We start from the raw sequence: 16,913 nt of genomic DNA, 5'->3' as shown, positions 1-16,913 counted from the left end.
AAAACATGTTCCAGGAAATCTAGTATTCCACATGAATACATGATTTATGAATATAGAATGTAAGAAATGTTTTTCCTTTCAGAATTAATAAATTATTCGTTACTTGGAAATTGAATGTTAGAAGAATTAAGACAGATAATAGCAGGTAAGTTTTGATGGACAACGCATTTTTAAAAATTGTGTGTACCTTGAATATGTAGGATGGAAGCAAGTCTAAGTCATTTTTCACTCAGTGACTGGAAAGTCACTTTATGGTTAAATTTAACCTATCTTATTTTTATACACAATTTCTTTTTTTTTTTTTTAAGATTTTATTTATTCATGAGAGACAGAGAGGCAGAGACACAGGCAGAGGGAGAAGCGGCTCCTTGCAGGGAGGCCAATGTGGGACTCAATTCCAGGACCAGGATCACGCCCTGAGCCAAAGGCAGATGCTCAACGACTAAGCTACCCTGGCACCCCTAAACACAATTTCCATAGAAACATGATAATACCCACTTACTTTATTTCCTGGTCTGCCAGTCCATGACAGGAGGAAATCACAGTACTGTGAAGACATTATGATGATTCTCTTTGGTCACTTGATTTAAATGCCTCCAGAAAGGAAAGGACTCTGTCCTACGTGTCCTACGCGTAGCTGGCTGCCAATCCTGTTCTGCAGGATCTCCAGCAGCCACATTTTGTTTTTGAACCTTGTACCCTGAGGTGACCTTGATGGAATGCAGCTATGAAAAATGACACACAGGGATCTCTGTGGCCCCCAGCGGTCATGTTTTGCACACTTACTAGTAGGACAGCTGTGGGCAACCAGAACGGTGGTCTTCCCCATTTGGGGTTTTGTCTTTCCGAGAATGTTGTAGAAATGGAATCACGCAGTCTGCAGTCTGAGAGTAGAGCTCTTCCCAGGCTGCTGCCGCCTTTACTGATAGTCCTCTACGCAGGGCTGTGCCACAGTTAGTCATTCCTAGTTCAAGTATGCCTCCTGCTTTCCAGTTTTTGATCATTAGAAATGAAGCTGCTATAAATCTTCACACACAGGTTTTTACGTGACCACGAATCTTCGTTGCTCTGGGGGCCATGCCCAGGAGTGCCGTCCTATGGTGATTGCATGTTTAGGTTTCCTCAGAAATTATTGTACCATTTTGCATCCCCACCAGCAACATCTGAGTGCTTCAGCTTCTCCAAGTTTGCAGTTGTCAATGTTTCTTCATTTAGACATTCTAGTGGGTGTGTGGTAGTATCTCATTGTGGGTTTTTGTTTTGTTTTTACATTCAATCTAATTGTTTATATGTTAGGGCTTAAGTTTGCCACTTTATTTTTTGGTTTCTGTTTCTTCCCTCCACTTTGTTTCTTCTTCCGGTAGATTATTTGAATATTTCTTAGAATTCTTTTTGGATTTTTTATAGTATTTTTTAATGCATCTTTTTGTGTAACTTTTTTTAGTGGTTGCTGTTGGTGTAATACATGTGCAAAACATACAATTTACTAGTGTTGTCATAGTATTAGTTGGCATGAACTCTACAAACATTAGCTTTATGTCCCTTTTCCTTCCTCTGTTTATAGCGTAATTATCTTAAATATTAACTCTACCTGCATTTGGCACTGTATCAGAAGAATTATCATTTTTGCTTCCATCATCAAACCTAAGTTATAAAACTTATAAGAAGATAACCTATACATTTTTACTTTTATTTTTTTAAGATGTATTTATTTTAGAGAGAGAGTGGGGGGAGGGCCAGAAAGAGAGGGAAGGAGGAGGGAGACCCCCCGACCCGAGCTTGGAGCCCTACCCTGAGATGTGACCTGAGCCGAAATCCAGTGTCTTACTCTTAACTGACTGAGCCACCCAGATGCTCCTACATTTTTAAAATGTGTTCAGTTTGGTTTGTTAATCATGTTCTTGCTTCCTTCTCCATGTTCCAGGATTCCCTCTTTTATAGTTTGTTACTTAATTTCTGTATAGAGAACTGTAGCCATTCTTTTAGAGCAGGTCTGATTGCAATAATTCTTTAATTCTCCTTTCTCTGAGCTGTCCTAATCTCTCCTTCACTGAAGAATATTAATTTCCCAATATGGAACTATGCCCTGATAGTTCTTTCCTTTCAGCATTTGAAAAATGGGTGCCGTTGTCTTCTGGCCTCCGTGGTCACTCAGATTGCTTTTCTTCTATAGATGTTTCTTTCGCTGCTTTCAAGATTTTTTCTTTTGCCTTCAATTTTCAGAATTTTGATGCGTTTTGGTTGGATTTCTTTGTCTTTATCCTGTTTTAGGTCACCCTGGCTTCTTGAACCTCTGTGTGCATTCTTTGACAAATTTGGTAAATTTTCATCCATATTTCTTCAAGTATTTTTTCAGCCCTGCCCTCTTTCTCCTCTCCCTTGGGACTTCAGACACATGCTAGATCTTTTTTATAGTCCTGCTGGTCCCTGAGGGCCTGGTTATTTTTTTCAGTCTATTTTTTTCTCTGTTTTTCAGATTGAGTAATTTCTATTGTTCTTTCAGTTCACTGATTTGTTTCTCTATCCATTCCATTCTGCTGTTGAGTCAATGTATTGAGTTTTTATTTTAGTCACTATATTTTTCATTTCTAAAATTTCCATTTAGTTCTTTTTTATGTCTTGTTTCTTTGTTTGACTTTCTGTTTCTTTGCTTGCTCCTACCCAGGGAAGATGAAATTCCTGGTTCCCGACTCAGCTTTCCCTGGAAGCCCTCAGAGGAATGCTAGGGAAGCCTTGTTACCCCTTGCTGAGGATGAAACTCCACACTCTTCTCTATGGTATCGCTGAAATAGAATGGTTATTGTTGAAAATTTTCTTGCATTCTTGACTGCCCCTTTCCTGATTCTTCAGCTGGATGGCAGGCTTATTTGTTGGCACCTGTAGGTGTTTCCAGGTTGCTGGTTTCTTCAACTCCAAGCCTGGGATAGAGGAAGCAAAAGAAAACCCAAAGACCTTACCACTATGTCATTCTTGGCCAGTCAGTCTTCTTTGCCTTTCAGTGTCTTATGTCACTTGATTTATGATGTTCACAGTTTTTGGTTGTACTTAGAGGGAATAATAGTGGAAAGTCCATTTATTCCATTTTTCTAGAAGCCAGGATCCTAGTTTTAATAGATTTCTGTGACATATTTTCTGTTACCAAGCAGTTCTAACTTGTGAATTAAGTTTTAGAGAATGAATTTAGTTTTCTGTTATAATGGAATGGAAGTCTGTTGGTGAGTTCCTCATAACACCTATGCTTGAATAGTCATTGTGATGCATTTTTTGTCTTGTCAGATTTCACCATTACAATTCTACATTTTTTTCATGCTTTTCCCACTGTTAATTATTTTTATAATGCACTCTCCATAATTTCTTCATATCTGTGTTAAAACCTGCAAATAAAATCAACTATATTTTTTAAAGGAAAAAAAGAAAGCTTTAAACAATTCTGAGTAATGTGAATCCATTACTATGTGAATTTTGATCACTATTTTGTTAATAAATGTCAAGATTGGGTCTGATATTTGGCATTTCACTTTCTGGAATGTGTGATCTTTTTTTCTCCCTGTGCTAGACACTCAGGCATGTCACGAACCGTTCCACCTCTGTGAGTAGCTTCAGGTGACATGAGGGCTGCGTAGTGTAGGGAGGCCTTCTCTGAGACACAGAGCTCGTGCTTTGCAGGAGGCAGAGAGAATGAAGGGCCCACGGAGCTTCAGCTTCACTGGTCTCATGGTATATAAAACTCTTGCCAGTAAAATGGAAAGACAGCAAAAGGTTTAATATACAATATAAAATATTAATATTAAATGTTAATATATCGATCACAATATTAAATATTAATACATAAAAACCAGCCACTCCACAAGGGATCAGTGAGGGGCAAAAGACCTCCTCTTTTTTATACACTGATGCACAGAAAAGTTTGCATTTCTTGATCCAATTTTTTTGGCACCTTCTCTCTCCCATTCTTCTCTTTTCTCCTTTGACCTGTCTTGTGTTATTGGAAGTGATCTATCTCACCTTTGTGACCATGACCAGACAGTAGAAAGGGGCCTAGGAAAGAAAAGGGCCCATGTTTTCTATTTTAGGACTCAGGTGGTTGGAGAATTTAAGAAACATTCTCCAAATGGTTCCTAATCCAGTTAATTTTTTCCCCTATAATTAGGGAAAAATTAAATTTAGATTAATAGGAAAAATGTAACTCCTTTTGGATATCACTGCCTAATATTTCAAGACTATTAGGACTTGGTGACATAAATAAAATTGTAACATCATCACTTCTTCCCCCTCCTGTTTTGTTCTTACTCAACACACCCAGTACCACAGCCTTGCTTTCAACATTGTCAGCCAAATAAACCATGTCATGCTTACTAATGTTTATTAATGTCACTTAAACTGTAGTAGATAGCATACATTTGGATACAAACAAATTATACTACTTACCTCCAAATCGATTTTACTGATTTTGAATGGGAGATAAGTCTGTGGAAATTCTTTAACTTTCAGGTCATTTTTGTACCACCATCTTTTTTGGGCCGATGAGTTATTTCAAGGCTGTTTGCTTTATATAAAGGGACTTTGTGAAGATGCAGTTGATATCAAAAAAGGTTATGAACACGAAGATCATCCATCTGCCATATGCCTCATTAAGGTGGGTAGAAATGCACTACCATATGCTAATGTTTGTATGCGGAAACCAGGAAGAACAAACAGAGTTGAATTGGAGGGTTACATATTGCTAGATCCATTAGTAAACGATCACAATGCATGACTAATGTTCTAAAATATCGCAAAGAACATTATTCCCTCTGATAGCCATTTACAAGAATTTACATTCCTTATGCATAATTTCTTCCCTAACTAAACTCAACCTAAGTCTGTTATGAAGCTCCTTCTTTATTTTCAAAACTCTAAATATACAATATAATTTATAAATAATTATCTCTAGTACATAATTGATGTTACCAGCTATTCTCTCAGTATAACATGTCAAGAAATTATCGTAAGTTACAGCCCAGAGGTTTAGGTTAAGTTTATGAATTCTTCTAGTCTACAATTCTAAGAAAGGGTAACCTTTCTAATGAATGATTTAATTCAGTTTTATATGGAATAGTTCTTTCAAAGAGGTTAAAATACATAGAAGTATATCTTTTAGGTGTTTAATATACAGTTGAACAGGATTCCAGCAACTTTTATTTCATTTACCCACTGAATAAGGTAGAAACTGAGTGAGGAAGAAACTAAAAAGTAAAACTGATAATCACCAGACTTAAAAATAGTACAAGAATTTAGACAAGTTATACATTTGATAATCAACTCAAAAATTGTGTTGACTATACAGTTGTTATAAGGTTAATACTTATAAATCAATAGCTTATTTTAGAATTGATTATATACAGTGGCTGACACATAGTAGGTGCTTAATAGTCTTTGAGTGAATGAATAAATAAAAGAGTTAATGAAGAAAGAGAAGTTAGTCACTACAGCTGAAGTACATTTTTTATAGTTCTATTGAGATGAATGTTTCAAAAGGATTAAATTCAAGTTAAGGAAACATTTCATAGAGGAGTATTTTTTATATGGTTTCATTCTAGAAGGAAATTGGTTGGGCAGCTATATAGGTTGTTTAATGAGTGACTTTATGACAGAATTTATTGGTTCGTGATGGGTGGGAAGGCAGAGGAGACTTTAGATTATCTGTGAATGCTGGTGCCTGGTGGATGGTAATGCTAACAGTGTGACCTTAGACCCTGTCAGCTTCCCCCAGAACATCAAGAGGAAGTGAACAAAACTTTCCAGGTAATTTATAAATATTTGTTAGTTACCTATTATATGCAAAGTAAATGGATACAAACTAAAAATGAAGTATTGCTCTTTTTAATTTGCTTACAGTTTATTGGAAGAGAGAATTCTTTACATATAAAAATGATTGCTAATTCCGGAAGTAGTCACGTGGTTTTGCTAATCATTATAGCTCACCAATTAGCAAAATACAATACAAAGAAAATTTGTAAAATATTCATGCCACAGATACTGAGAGGAAGCAGAGATTAGATTAGCCTTTGTAGTTAAGTCAGGGGGTGTTTCATGAAGGAAGAACACGATGAGCTAGGCCATGCTGGATTTGAATAGCCAGGGAGCAGGGGAGAGTATGAATGTAAGTAAAGCATTCAGTGTATGATTGATGTGAAAGGTCTTAAATGTTGGGCCAAGAATAGTAGAATAAGGGAGAAATAGGAGCCGAACCTGGGCATTAGGGCTGAGAAATTCCTCGTGGGACTTGTGAAGAAAGTCAGCAAGAATAGGACTTTCTGAGACTGAAGAAACCAGGGCCAAAGGGAGGGAGAACAGAGATTGATAGCCAGGAGAACCAAAATATGGGGGTCAGGAATCAGAAGGTGGCCACTTGTGCATTAGGAGTAATGGGGATGCAGGTGCCAATGAGGATTGACAAGGGGGAGGCAGGAAGGATGAGCAAGGTCAGGAATGCAGATGAGGGATTATTCAGAAGTTAGAGTGGAGTGCAGGAGTGTGTGGGTGCTCTCCTGGGATGAAATCACTCTGTGAAGGGGCTAGGGTTTCTAGAAGTGGATGGGATAGGACAGACGTGGATCATTTTATCCAAACGTATCCTTTCAAATGGAAACCTAAGTCCTAGAGAGATAGTGGTCTGTCCAAGGCCACAAAACCCGCCAAAGGGTTGGAGGAGGCAGTACTTTGAGTGCTTAATAAAAATATAAATTTTTGTGTTTCACTTCTTTTGGGGGAGAGTGCAGTGAGTGGCGCTAGTAATCTACACTTTTAGCAAGCCCCTTAGGTGATTTCCTATGCAGAGTAAACTTTGAAAACTATTTCTTCTTTTTCCATGCTGGGCATGGAGTCTAATGCGGGATTTGAACTCACAGGCCTAAGATCAAGACCTGAACTAAGATCAGGAGTCAGACACTCAACCCACTGAGTTACCCAGGTGCCCTGAAAATTATTTTTAATGAACAGTTGTTGAAAGCTTTTGAACATGTTCTTTTAGGAAAATCAATGTGATGTTGGTTTGTGGGGGGAAAAGGAGATACAGAGTTAAAGAGATCACTAGGAGAGTGGTGGAATCATGCAGGTGTGAGCCGGAATGGCTTCAGGTAGGAGGTTGGCAGTGAGATCAGAAAGGAAAGGAGATTTTGAGACACATGTACTAGAAAAATCAGGATCTCGTAGCCAGATGTGGGACCAGGAGAAGAATACAGAGTTAATCTAGAACAGCACTTTTCAATCTTTTTTTTTTTTTTTTTGAGGAGAGTGTACATTTTTAAAGTATTTCAATAGAGGGATCCCTGGGTGGCGCAGTGGTTTGGCGCCTGCCTTTGGCCCAGGGCGTGATCCTGGAGACCTGGGATCGAATCCCACGTCGGGCTCCCGGTGCATGGAGCCTGCTTCTCTCTCTGCCTGTGTCTCTGCCTCTCTCTCTCTCTGTGTGACTATCATAAATAAATAAAGAAAAAAACATTAAAAAAAAAACTATTTCAATAGAGCTGGGGTCAAAGGTGTTAGCTATTTATTGATGAAAATGCATTTTGGCAAGAGAATTAATAGAATATGGGAAAATAAGAAAATTCTGGAGGGAGGAAGGATGCCGTGATCTATGTTGTTTGTCTATGACAGGGCTTGGTAGCATAGTGATGGAAATTTCTCCAGGCTACATTTTGAATGAGCTCAGAAGAATGTGCACATTACTTGAACTATGTAATTTTAGCCTCTTTATCCCACATTAGTGCTCACGTTTTTAAGTCTTACACATAATTGGGACTTCAAAGGTAAAAGCAACTCCTGGGTTGGATGGTTACCCTGGGTTCATAGATATTTCAAAAATACATCAACTCTTGAATTTTTCTACTGAGGCTTAATCTTAGTTACGATTAAAATAATATTTTTTTCCTGTCTTTTATTGAGATTTAGCTTGTTTTAGCTACTGGTGTTTGGATTTGAAGAACATAAAAAGCATTTGGTATATAAAGAATGATGTATACAAAAGGAAGTATAAAATACGTTCTTTGTGACATGAAAGGATGGCCAAATTATACGTTTTCTTTTTGGTGATGAATTTTGACTTTTCAGCACTCAACATTTACTGTCATTTAATTAGCTGAACAGGTCTCGAACATATTCTCTAGATGAATTTTATAAAGAACAGTTACAGCAAGCTACCCAGGCACAGAAGCAACTTGAGGATATCAGAGATAAAGCTATTTCTGAAATCAAAAGTACAATTTTAAAGGTAATTCTTTAATTACATCCTCTCTCTTTATCAATTTTGAATACTAACTAAAGCAGTTGCTCCAAATTACATCCCTGGACAAAGTGTTGGAAACTGGCAGGTAGATTCATTAGCCAATGAGCTAATGCTGCATATTTAGTGGGTGCAGGAAATTTTCCAGGTGCTGCGTAGAATGCAAGTATTTATGTGTACAGGTATATTCCCTGCTTTTTGAAAGTTCATGTTAACACCATTTTGCTTTTACGAAAGATCTGTATTCGTACCTCTTTTTGCTAGCTAACTGAAAGAAATCCAAAGAGAATTTTTGCCTTTATAAAAAGCCAGAAGCAAAAATAGCCTTCAGTATCTGTTTTGCAGTATCCTTTTTGTTACAGGGGCAGCACCCAGAGCCATGAGAGGGGCCCCCTGGGTCCTTCCCCAGGACCCACAGTTGGTAGGTATCTCAGCATGGGGCTGACAGAGCCTTGAACTGTGTCTGTGATCTAATGTGCTTTTTCTTGACTTGGTTTGTGCATCCATTAGCAAGATGTGTCCTTACGGTATCGGAAAAGCCTAATAGAGGTGACTTTTATAGTTTGGGAGTGCTAAAAAATTCTTCCATATAAACTCATGGTAATTGCCTCTGCTTTATGCTATTTTGGATTATGGAAGGTTTCATAGTGACTCTACTTTTGGATAGTGGGAAAAATCTTGTATAAGTGTGTGTATGTAAATGTATTTGTCTCTTTACATACATCCCTTCAAGATACCTAAAATCTAACCTGAGCTGACATATATAGGGAAATACAATTTGTTATAAACTTCGGTTTCGTAAGATGAAAACTCATTGCTCAAGAGAAACATACCTAGATAAGACAAAACTCTCCTAAGGATTCTATAAAAAGGACTCAGTAATACAATGAATAGTGTCCTCTGAACATTCTTACCTGAGATGCTATGACTCATTTCACAGGATTATTCCTTACGTAGGGATTTACAACGCATGGAAGCATAGTTTACAAGTGCAGTTTGGTAAGGAACTGATGCAGTGTGTCTGGTTACAGGCTTGCTGCCTCTCTTTGCTAGTTTGGCAGAATCCAGGTGGATATTTGAGGCTCTCTGGAGGAATAAGTGGACTGGGTCTCCCTCAAGCCATTTTCAGATGTTATTTCTTGAATTAAACTTTGATAGATACTAGGAAGTGGCGACTTCAGGACTTTGCTTCTTGACAAGGAGATAAAATGCAGCTGTTTCAAACCAATGAAAGAAGAACTCTCTTTCCTCATTGTATTCCGCAGTCACCCTAACCTCCCTAAGCCTTGTCATATGGACAGACTCTGGGACAGTTTGGCCAAGAATCATATAAATCAAACAGGGATGAACAGCACATATCTTAGACCCTGAGATAGTAGTTACATATTCCTATAGTCATTCTAGTCTCTCCCATTCAGTATCACCAGGATCTGGTCATAAATATTTGTTAACTTCAGATAAGAACCCATTAGACCCACTGCCAACCAACCACCAAATTGTTGAAATTTACCCAAGTTATTCACTCCATGGAAGTATACAGATTTAATAAAAAAGATCATAAAACTCAGAATGTGTACAAACCAAAAAAAAAAAAAAGTATGGGGAATGGAAGTATAAATTAGGCATTGCATTAATTTTTCCTTCTTTGGTGTTATCTCTCCACAGAGGCTCATGTTTGACATGGCTCTTTAGCCAATACATGGCTGAGTTGCTGGGTCCCATCCCATGCAGCTACCTAAGTCAGGCAATATTCCCCCTTTCCCCATTTCCAGGCTGAGTGTAATTAGAAAGCACTGACATTATGTCTACTATTTTGTTAAGGCATTTCATATTTAAATGCTAAGGACCATGATTATCCAGCTTTTGTGGGCAAGAGAATCACCTAGGAAGCTTGGTATAACAAGGGGTTTCAGTTTCAGCAGGTGTGGTCAGGGAATTTATTTCTAACAAGTTCCTAGGTGAAACTTGATGCTGCTGGTCCTGGAATCACTACTCTAGAATTCCTCAGGAGAATATCAACAGTTTATTGATGTGTTCAGACTAAACTTGATATGTGAATTGAACATACTATAAAACTATTTATTTCTCACTGTGAGTTTCCCTGATCTCGGTAGAAACATCTGATTCAGAGAACTTCAGAGATATCTGTTAGAAATAAAGTCATAACTTCAGATGCAGATTTTAACAAATAATGAATCATGCATTAAGTTTCAGTGGCTGCACCCTTTAGGAAGAATTTGAATTATTAAGCATTTGTCCTATCAATTTGACTTGCCAGGAAGTTTCACCATGCATAGAATTTTGGAAGTGATGGATATTTTCATCACATCACATAATTACTACTATTTTCTTGCGGTGAGAAAGGAAAGGAAAAGCAAAGGAAACCATCAACAAAATAAAAAGGCAACCTATTGAGTGGCTAAACATATTTGCAAATGATGTATCTGAAAAGGGTTTAATATCCAAAATACATAAAGAACTTCTATGACTCAACACCAAAAAACCTAAATAATCCAATTTAAAAATGGGCAGAGGACCTGAACATTTTTCAAAGAAGACATAGAGATAGCCAAGAGACATATGAATGCTCAGATCACTAGTCATCAGGGAAGTACAAAACAAAGCCACGATGAGATATCACCTTACCACCTGTCAGAATGGCAATACAAGAAAGACAAGAAGTACGGTGTCAGCAAGAAAGTGGAGAAACAGGGAATCCTTTTGCACTGTTGAGGTAATGTAAATTGTGGTGTAAAACAGTATGGGAAACAGTAGGAATTAAAAACAAAAATACCAGATGATTCAGTAATTCCACTGCTGGATTATTTACCCAAAGAAAATAAAAACACGAATTCAGAAAGATATATGCACACCTATGTTTACTGCAGCTTTATTTACAGTAGTGAAGATATGGAAGCAATCTAAATGTCTATTGATAGATGAATGAATAAAGGTGTGGTACATATACACAATGAAATATTACTCAGCCATCGAAAAGGATGGCATCTTCCCACTTGCAACAACATGGATTAGATCCAGAGGGTGTTATGCTAAGTGAAATAAGTCAGAAAAGACAAATACTATATGGTTTCATTTATATGTGCAGCTGAAAAAATGAACAAAAGCATTCATAAATACAGAGAACAAACTAGTGGTTGCCAGAGGGAAGGGGCTTTGGAGATGGGCAAAATAGGTGAGGGGATTAACAGGTAAAAACTTCCAGCTATAAATAAATCATGGAGATGAAAAGTATAGCATAGGGAATATATGTTGTAATAATATTGTGTGGTGACAGATGGTAACTACATTTATTTATTGTGTTGAGCATAGTATATTGTATATAGAATGCAATATATTCTATAGAATTGTGAAATTTCTACATCATATACTGGAGACTAATTAGAACATTGTCAGCTATACTTCAGTTTTTTTAAATTGCAGTTTTCAGTATGTGGATCTTTTACCTTCTTGGTTACCTATATTCCTAAGTATTTTATTGTTTTGAGGCTATTATGAATGGGATTATTCATTTTTCAGATATTTTGTTGTTTCAGAAATGCAACTGATTTCTATATCTTGATTATTAGTTTTAGTGTATTTTTGATGAATTCTTTAGGATTTTCTGTAAATAAGATTATATTATTTGAAAACAAAGATAATTTTACTTTTCTTCTGATACAGATGCCTTTTGTTTCTTTTTCTTGCCTGATTACTCTTGCTGTACTGCCAGTACTATATTTAATAGGAGTGAAGAGAATGGGCACCCTTGTCTTGTTTCCAATCTTAGAGGAAAAGCTTCCAGCCTTTCACCATTGAATATGATGGTGTTAGCTGTGAACTTGTCATATATTGCCCTTATTATGTTGAGTTATGTTCCTTCTCTACCCAGTTGTTGAGCATTTTTATCATCAGAGAAGGTTGTATTTTATCATATGCTTTTTCTGCATCTATTGAGGTGATCACATTTTTATCCTTCAGTTAACGGAATGTATCTTACTTACTGATTTGTGTATATTGAACCATCCTTGCATCCCAGAGCTATATCTTGCCTGATCGTGGTGTATAATCCTTTTAATATGTTGTTGAATTTGGTTTGCTAGTGTTCTTGTGGAGAATTTTTGCATCTGCATTCATCAGGGATATTGGTCTGTAGTTTTCCTGCAGTGTTGTTATCTAGCTTTGTATCAGACTAATGCTGTAAAATGAGTTTGAGGATTGTGCCTTCTTCAAGTTTTTGGAAGAGTTTAAATGATACTGGCGTTAATTTTTCATTAAATGTTTAGTAGAATTCACCAAGGAAACCAAATAGTCTTGGGTTCTTTGTTGGGAAGTTTTTGATGGCTGACTTGTCCTTAATTGTTACTTGTGCTTCTAGTTTCAGACTTGGTTGGTCCTATGCTTCTAGTAGTTTATCTGTTTCTTCTAGTTTAACCAATTTGTTGGTGTATAACTGTTTATAGCTGTCTTTTTTGATTGGCTAATTCAGCTCATTTTTATTTAGAATAATTATTGATAGGTAATGACTTACTAATACTCTCCTATTATTTCCTGGCTGTTTTGTAGTTTCCTGTTCCTTTCTTCTTTTAATGCCTTCTGTGGTGAATTGATGATTTTCCATAGTGCTGTGCTCTGATTTTCTTTACATTTTGTGAACCTCCTATATCTCTTTGCTTTGTAGTTACTATGAGGCTTATGTAAAACATCTAGATAGCACAGACTATTTTACACTGATAATTTTGATCACAACAAAAATACTACCATTTTATTCTCCCCCTTTTATGTTTTTGATGGCATTATCTACCTCTCTCTATATTGTATCTCCATTAACAGTAATGTTAGTGGAACTAGTTCTTTTTAATATTCTTGTCCTTTAATCTTTACATAAACTTCAGTGGTTAACAGCCCACCATATTACATTTTTAGAGTATTACAAGCCTGACTATGCCTTTTCTTTTATCACTGTGTTGTGTATTTTCATGTTTTATATTACTAGCTAGCACCTTTTCATTTCAGCCTGAACAACACTTTCTATCATTTCTCTTAGGGCAAGTCTAGTGGTGAGGAATTCCTTCAGCTTTTGTCTGGGAAAGTCTTATTGCCACCTCATTTCTAAAGGACAGTTTTACCACATAAGGTATTCTTCATTGGCAGTTCTGCTAGCTCTTTGAGTGTGGCCATAAAGTTTTTACTTAGAAATCTGCTGATGGCCTTATGGGAATTCCCTTGTAAGTTACAAGCTTTTTTTTTTTTTTTTTTTTTTTTTTTTCCTCTCTTACTGCTAAGATTCTGTCCTTGTCTTTGATTTTTGAGAGTTTTATTATGTGTCCTGGAGAGGATCTCTTTGATTTTGTTTAGTGACTTGTGAGTTTCATGAACTTGCATGTAGACATCTCTCCCCAGATTTGGAATGGTCTTAGTCATTTTCTTTAAATAAACTTTCTGACCTTTTTCCCTCTCTTTTCCTTCTTGGACCTTCAATAATTTGAAAATTGGTTCTTTCCTTGGTATTCTCTAGATTATGTAAGTTTTCTTCACTCTTTTTTCACTCTTTTTTCTCTGATTGTGTAATATCAGTTGATCCGTTTTGCAGTTTACTTTTTTCTTATGTGTTTTGTGAAGTCTGTTGTTGAAGCTCTCTGTTGAATTCCTCATTCAGTTATTATATTTTTAAAACTTGTTTCTTTTTTACATTTTCTGTCTCTTTTTGAGCATCTCATTTTGCTTGTATTGTTTTCCTGGTATCATTAAATTGTATATCTGTGTTCTCTTCTTATAGATCTCTGAGCATCCTTTTTTAAAGTTTTTGTTTAAATTCTGTTTTTTGTTTAAATTCATACAGTGTAATATTGGTTTCAGGAGTAGAATTTTATGATTCATCACTTATATACAACAGCCAGTGCTCATCATAACAAGTGCCCTCCTTAACACCTATCACCTGTTTAGCCCATCCCCCCTACCTATTTTCCTCCATCAACCCTCAGTTTGTTCTCTGTAGTTTATGACTTGCCTCCTTCTCTTTTTTCTCCTTCTCCAATGTTCTTCTGTTATTTCTCAAATTCCACATATGAGTGAAATCACGGTATTTGTCTTTCTCTGACTGACTTTGCTTAGTATAATACACTATAGCTCCATCCATGTTGTTGCAAATGGCAAGATTTCATTCTTTTTGATGGCTAATATTCCATTGCGTATATATACCCATCTTCTTTATCCAGTCATCATTTGGTGGATATTTGGGCTTTTTCCATAATTTGGCTATTGTTGATAAAGCTGCGCTAAACATTGGGGTGCATGTGCTCCTTTGAATCAGTGTTTTTGTATCCTTTGCTGGGTCACAGGGTGGCTTTATTTTAAGGAACCTCTATACTATTTTCCACAGTGGCTGCATCATTTTGCATCAGCAGTGTAAGAGGGTTCCCCTTTCTCCTTTTGCCAATATCTATTGTATCCTCAGTTGTTAATTTTAGCTATTCTGATGGGTATGAAGTGGTATCTCATTGTGGTTTTGATTTGTATTTTCCTAATGACAAATGATGTTGAGCATCTTTTTGTGTGTCTGTTGGCCATCTGTATATCTTCTTTGGAGAAATGTCTGTTTATGTCTTCTGACCATTTCTTAACTGGATTTTTTGTTTTTTGGGTGTTGAGCTAATAAGTTCTTTATAGATCTTGGATACTAACCCTTTATCAGATATGTAATTTGCAAAGATCTTCTCCCATTCCATAGGTTGCCTTTTGGTTTTGTTGATTGTTTCCTTTGCTGTACAGAACCTTTTAACTTGATGAAGTCCCACTAGTTCATTTTTGCTTTTGTTTCCCTTGCCTCTGGAAATGTATGTATCTCCACAACATTGCTGTCACAGAGGTCAGTGAGGTTGCTGCCTATGTTCTCCTCTAGGATTTTGATGGATTCCTGTCTCATATTTAGGTCTTTTGTCCATTTTAATCTATTTTTTTATGTGGTATAAGAAAGTGGTCCAGTTTCATTCTTCTGCATGTTGCTATCCTGTTTTCCCAACACCATTTGTTGAAGAGACTGTCTTTTTCCCATTGAATATTCTTTCCTCCTTCATTGAACATTAATTGAACATATAATTGGGTTTATTTCTGGGCCCTCTATTCTGTTCCATTGATCTTCATGTCTGTTTTTGTTTCTGAGCATCTTTAGAACAATTAATTTGAATTCTTTGTTGGGAATTACTGGGTATCCATTTCTTTGGGGTCATTGACAGAGTTTTACTTTGGTGGTCATGTTTTCCTCGTTTTCATGATTCCTGTAGCCTTGCAAAGATGTCTGAGCATTTGAAGGAGGAATTACCTCTTCTGGACACTATGAACTGACTTTGATAAGGGAAATATTTCATCTGCATGTGGGTCATGCTGGAGCATCTTGTGATCTTGGGGTAGTGGTGCAAGGTGTCGTGATGTCTCTTTGCTCAGGCCTCTGAGGACCACAGCATTGACAGCTTTGTGGTCCTTGGCAAATACGATGGAGGCCCCCAGTGGCTATAAGGATTTTCAGTAGTGGCTCCAGGTCCTATGGCGAGGGACCAAGGCAGGAACTACTTGCAAGTACATAGTTGGCTGTTGGGGTCATCTGTTTCTGTATAGTGGCAGGGGCTGGTTGAAGACACACTGTGGGTGCACTGGTAACTGATGGCACCTGACTGTCAGCATGTATTAGTGTGGCTGTTGGATCACACCATGAGTGCATGGTATTCAGGGGTCCGTAACAGGTATCAGGCCAACAGCTTGCAAATGCACATCTGGAGAAATAGCCCTGAGCACGTACATGGTGGGGGTCAGCGTTGGGGGTTTAGGCTGGTGTCTTGTGCTCATGTACCCACAGAAACCTGGGCTGGCTGACAATGTGTTTCCCAGGCGTGGCAGGAGCCAGAGAGGGGCATGGCTGGAGAGGGACTTAGGAAGCTGGCATCAGTGAATACAAATACCTATGTGCCAAAAGCTGATGAAATCTGCTGGAGGTCTGTGGCAGCTATGTTGGCTCCTGATTCCTTCTTCAGGGGCAAAAGCTACTGTGTTTGTGGGTTGAGCTGGTCACTCTGAATGGGGATCATTCCTACTGCATGGCTGCTATTGGCAGTCCATGTTTTCTTCCTTGTTCTAGCCATCTCTGTCCATCCCAGCTTTGCTGGCATGGGCAGGGTGAAACCAAAGTGGGACCTTTGTTCAGTGCCCCAAAGTTTGGGGAAGCCAGTGGTTATTCTGCTCTTCCTTTCCCAGCGAGGGGAACTTTATCTAGCTAGAAAGTTTCCTCTTGGCACTGAGCAGTGCCAGCTCGGGCTGGGATGATGTGGGCAAATTGAAGCTGTCTTCCTTTTCGTTTTGTGTGGTTATTCTCAGGTTTTTGGTTTCACTGTGTTGCTGAAGTTTCTTAAGTGGACTCCAGAGCTCTCCCAGAGCTGTTTTTGGTCATGGATACCTGTCTTACTTGCTGATCTTTCTTGGGAGCAAAGGCTGGGGTTTCCTACACCACCATTTGGGTGAATTTTTAAAACTGAAATGTGTGACTACTCAGTAGCCAAACTCTAAACTAGTGGTTCTCAAATAGGCTGCAGACTAGAATCATCTGGTGTGTGTGTATGTGGGGGGGGGGGGGGGGGGGGGGGGGGGCACTCAAATATTGATA

At 37.7% G+C, this 16,913-nt stretch overlaps 1 protein-coding gene across 17 annotated transcripts in view; it reads left to right on the top strand.

Annotated features, from left to right (window-relative positions):
- DNAH14 (dynein axonemal heavy chain 14) overlaps positions 1-16,913 on the top strand; it is a 333,811-nt gene that overhangs the window by 61,281 nt on the left and 255,617 nt on the right. For 16 of the 17 annotated variants that reach the window (XR_005362291.1, XR_005362292.1, XM_038542857.1 and 13 more), the window contains exons 8-10: positions 83-145; positions 4,492-4,636; positions 8,120-8,251. Coding sequence is in view for 15 of the 17 variants with exons in the window: in XM_038542857.1 (XP_038398785.1) it covers positions 83-145; positions 4,492-4,636; positions 8,120-8,251 (340 nt within the window). In the remaining 2 variants the exon portion in view is untranslated. The remainder of the gene's footprint in view (positions 1-82; positions 146-4,491; positions 4,637-8,119; positions 8,252-16,913) is intronic. The other variant, XM_038542867.1, reaches the window with a different exon arrangement.

The sequence above is a fragment of the Canis lupus genome, chromosome 7, assembly GCF_011100685.1.
Source record: "Canis lupus familiaris isolate Mischka breed German Shepherd chromosome 7, alternate assembly UU_Cfam_GSD_1.0, whole genome shotgun sequence".
NCBI lineage: Eukaryota > Metazoa > Chordata > Mammalia > Carnivora > Canidae > Canis > Canis lupus.
The sequence above is the reverse complement of the archived record's forward strand: the minus strand, read 5'-3'. Positions and strand labels throughout refer to the sequence as shown.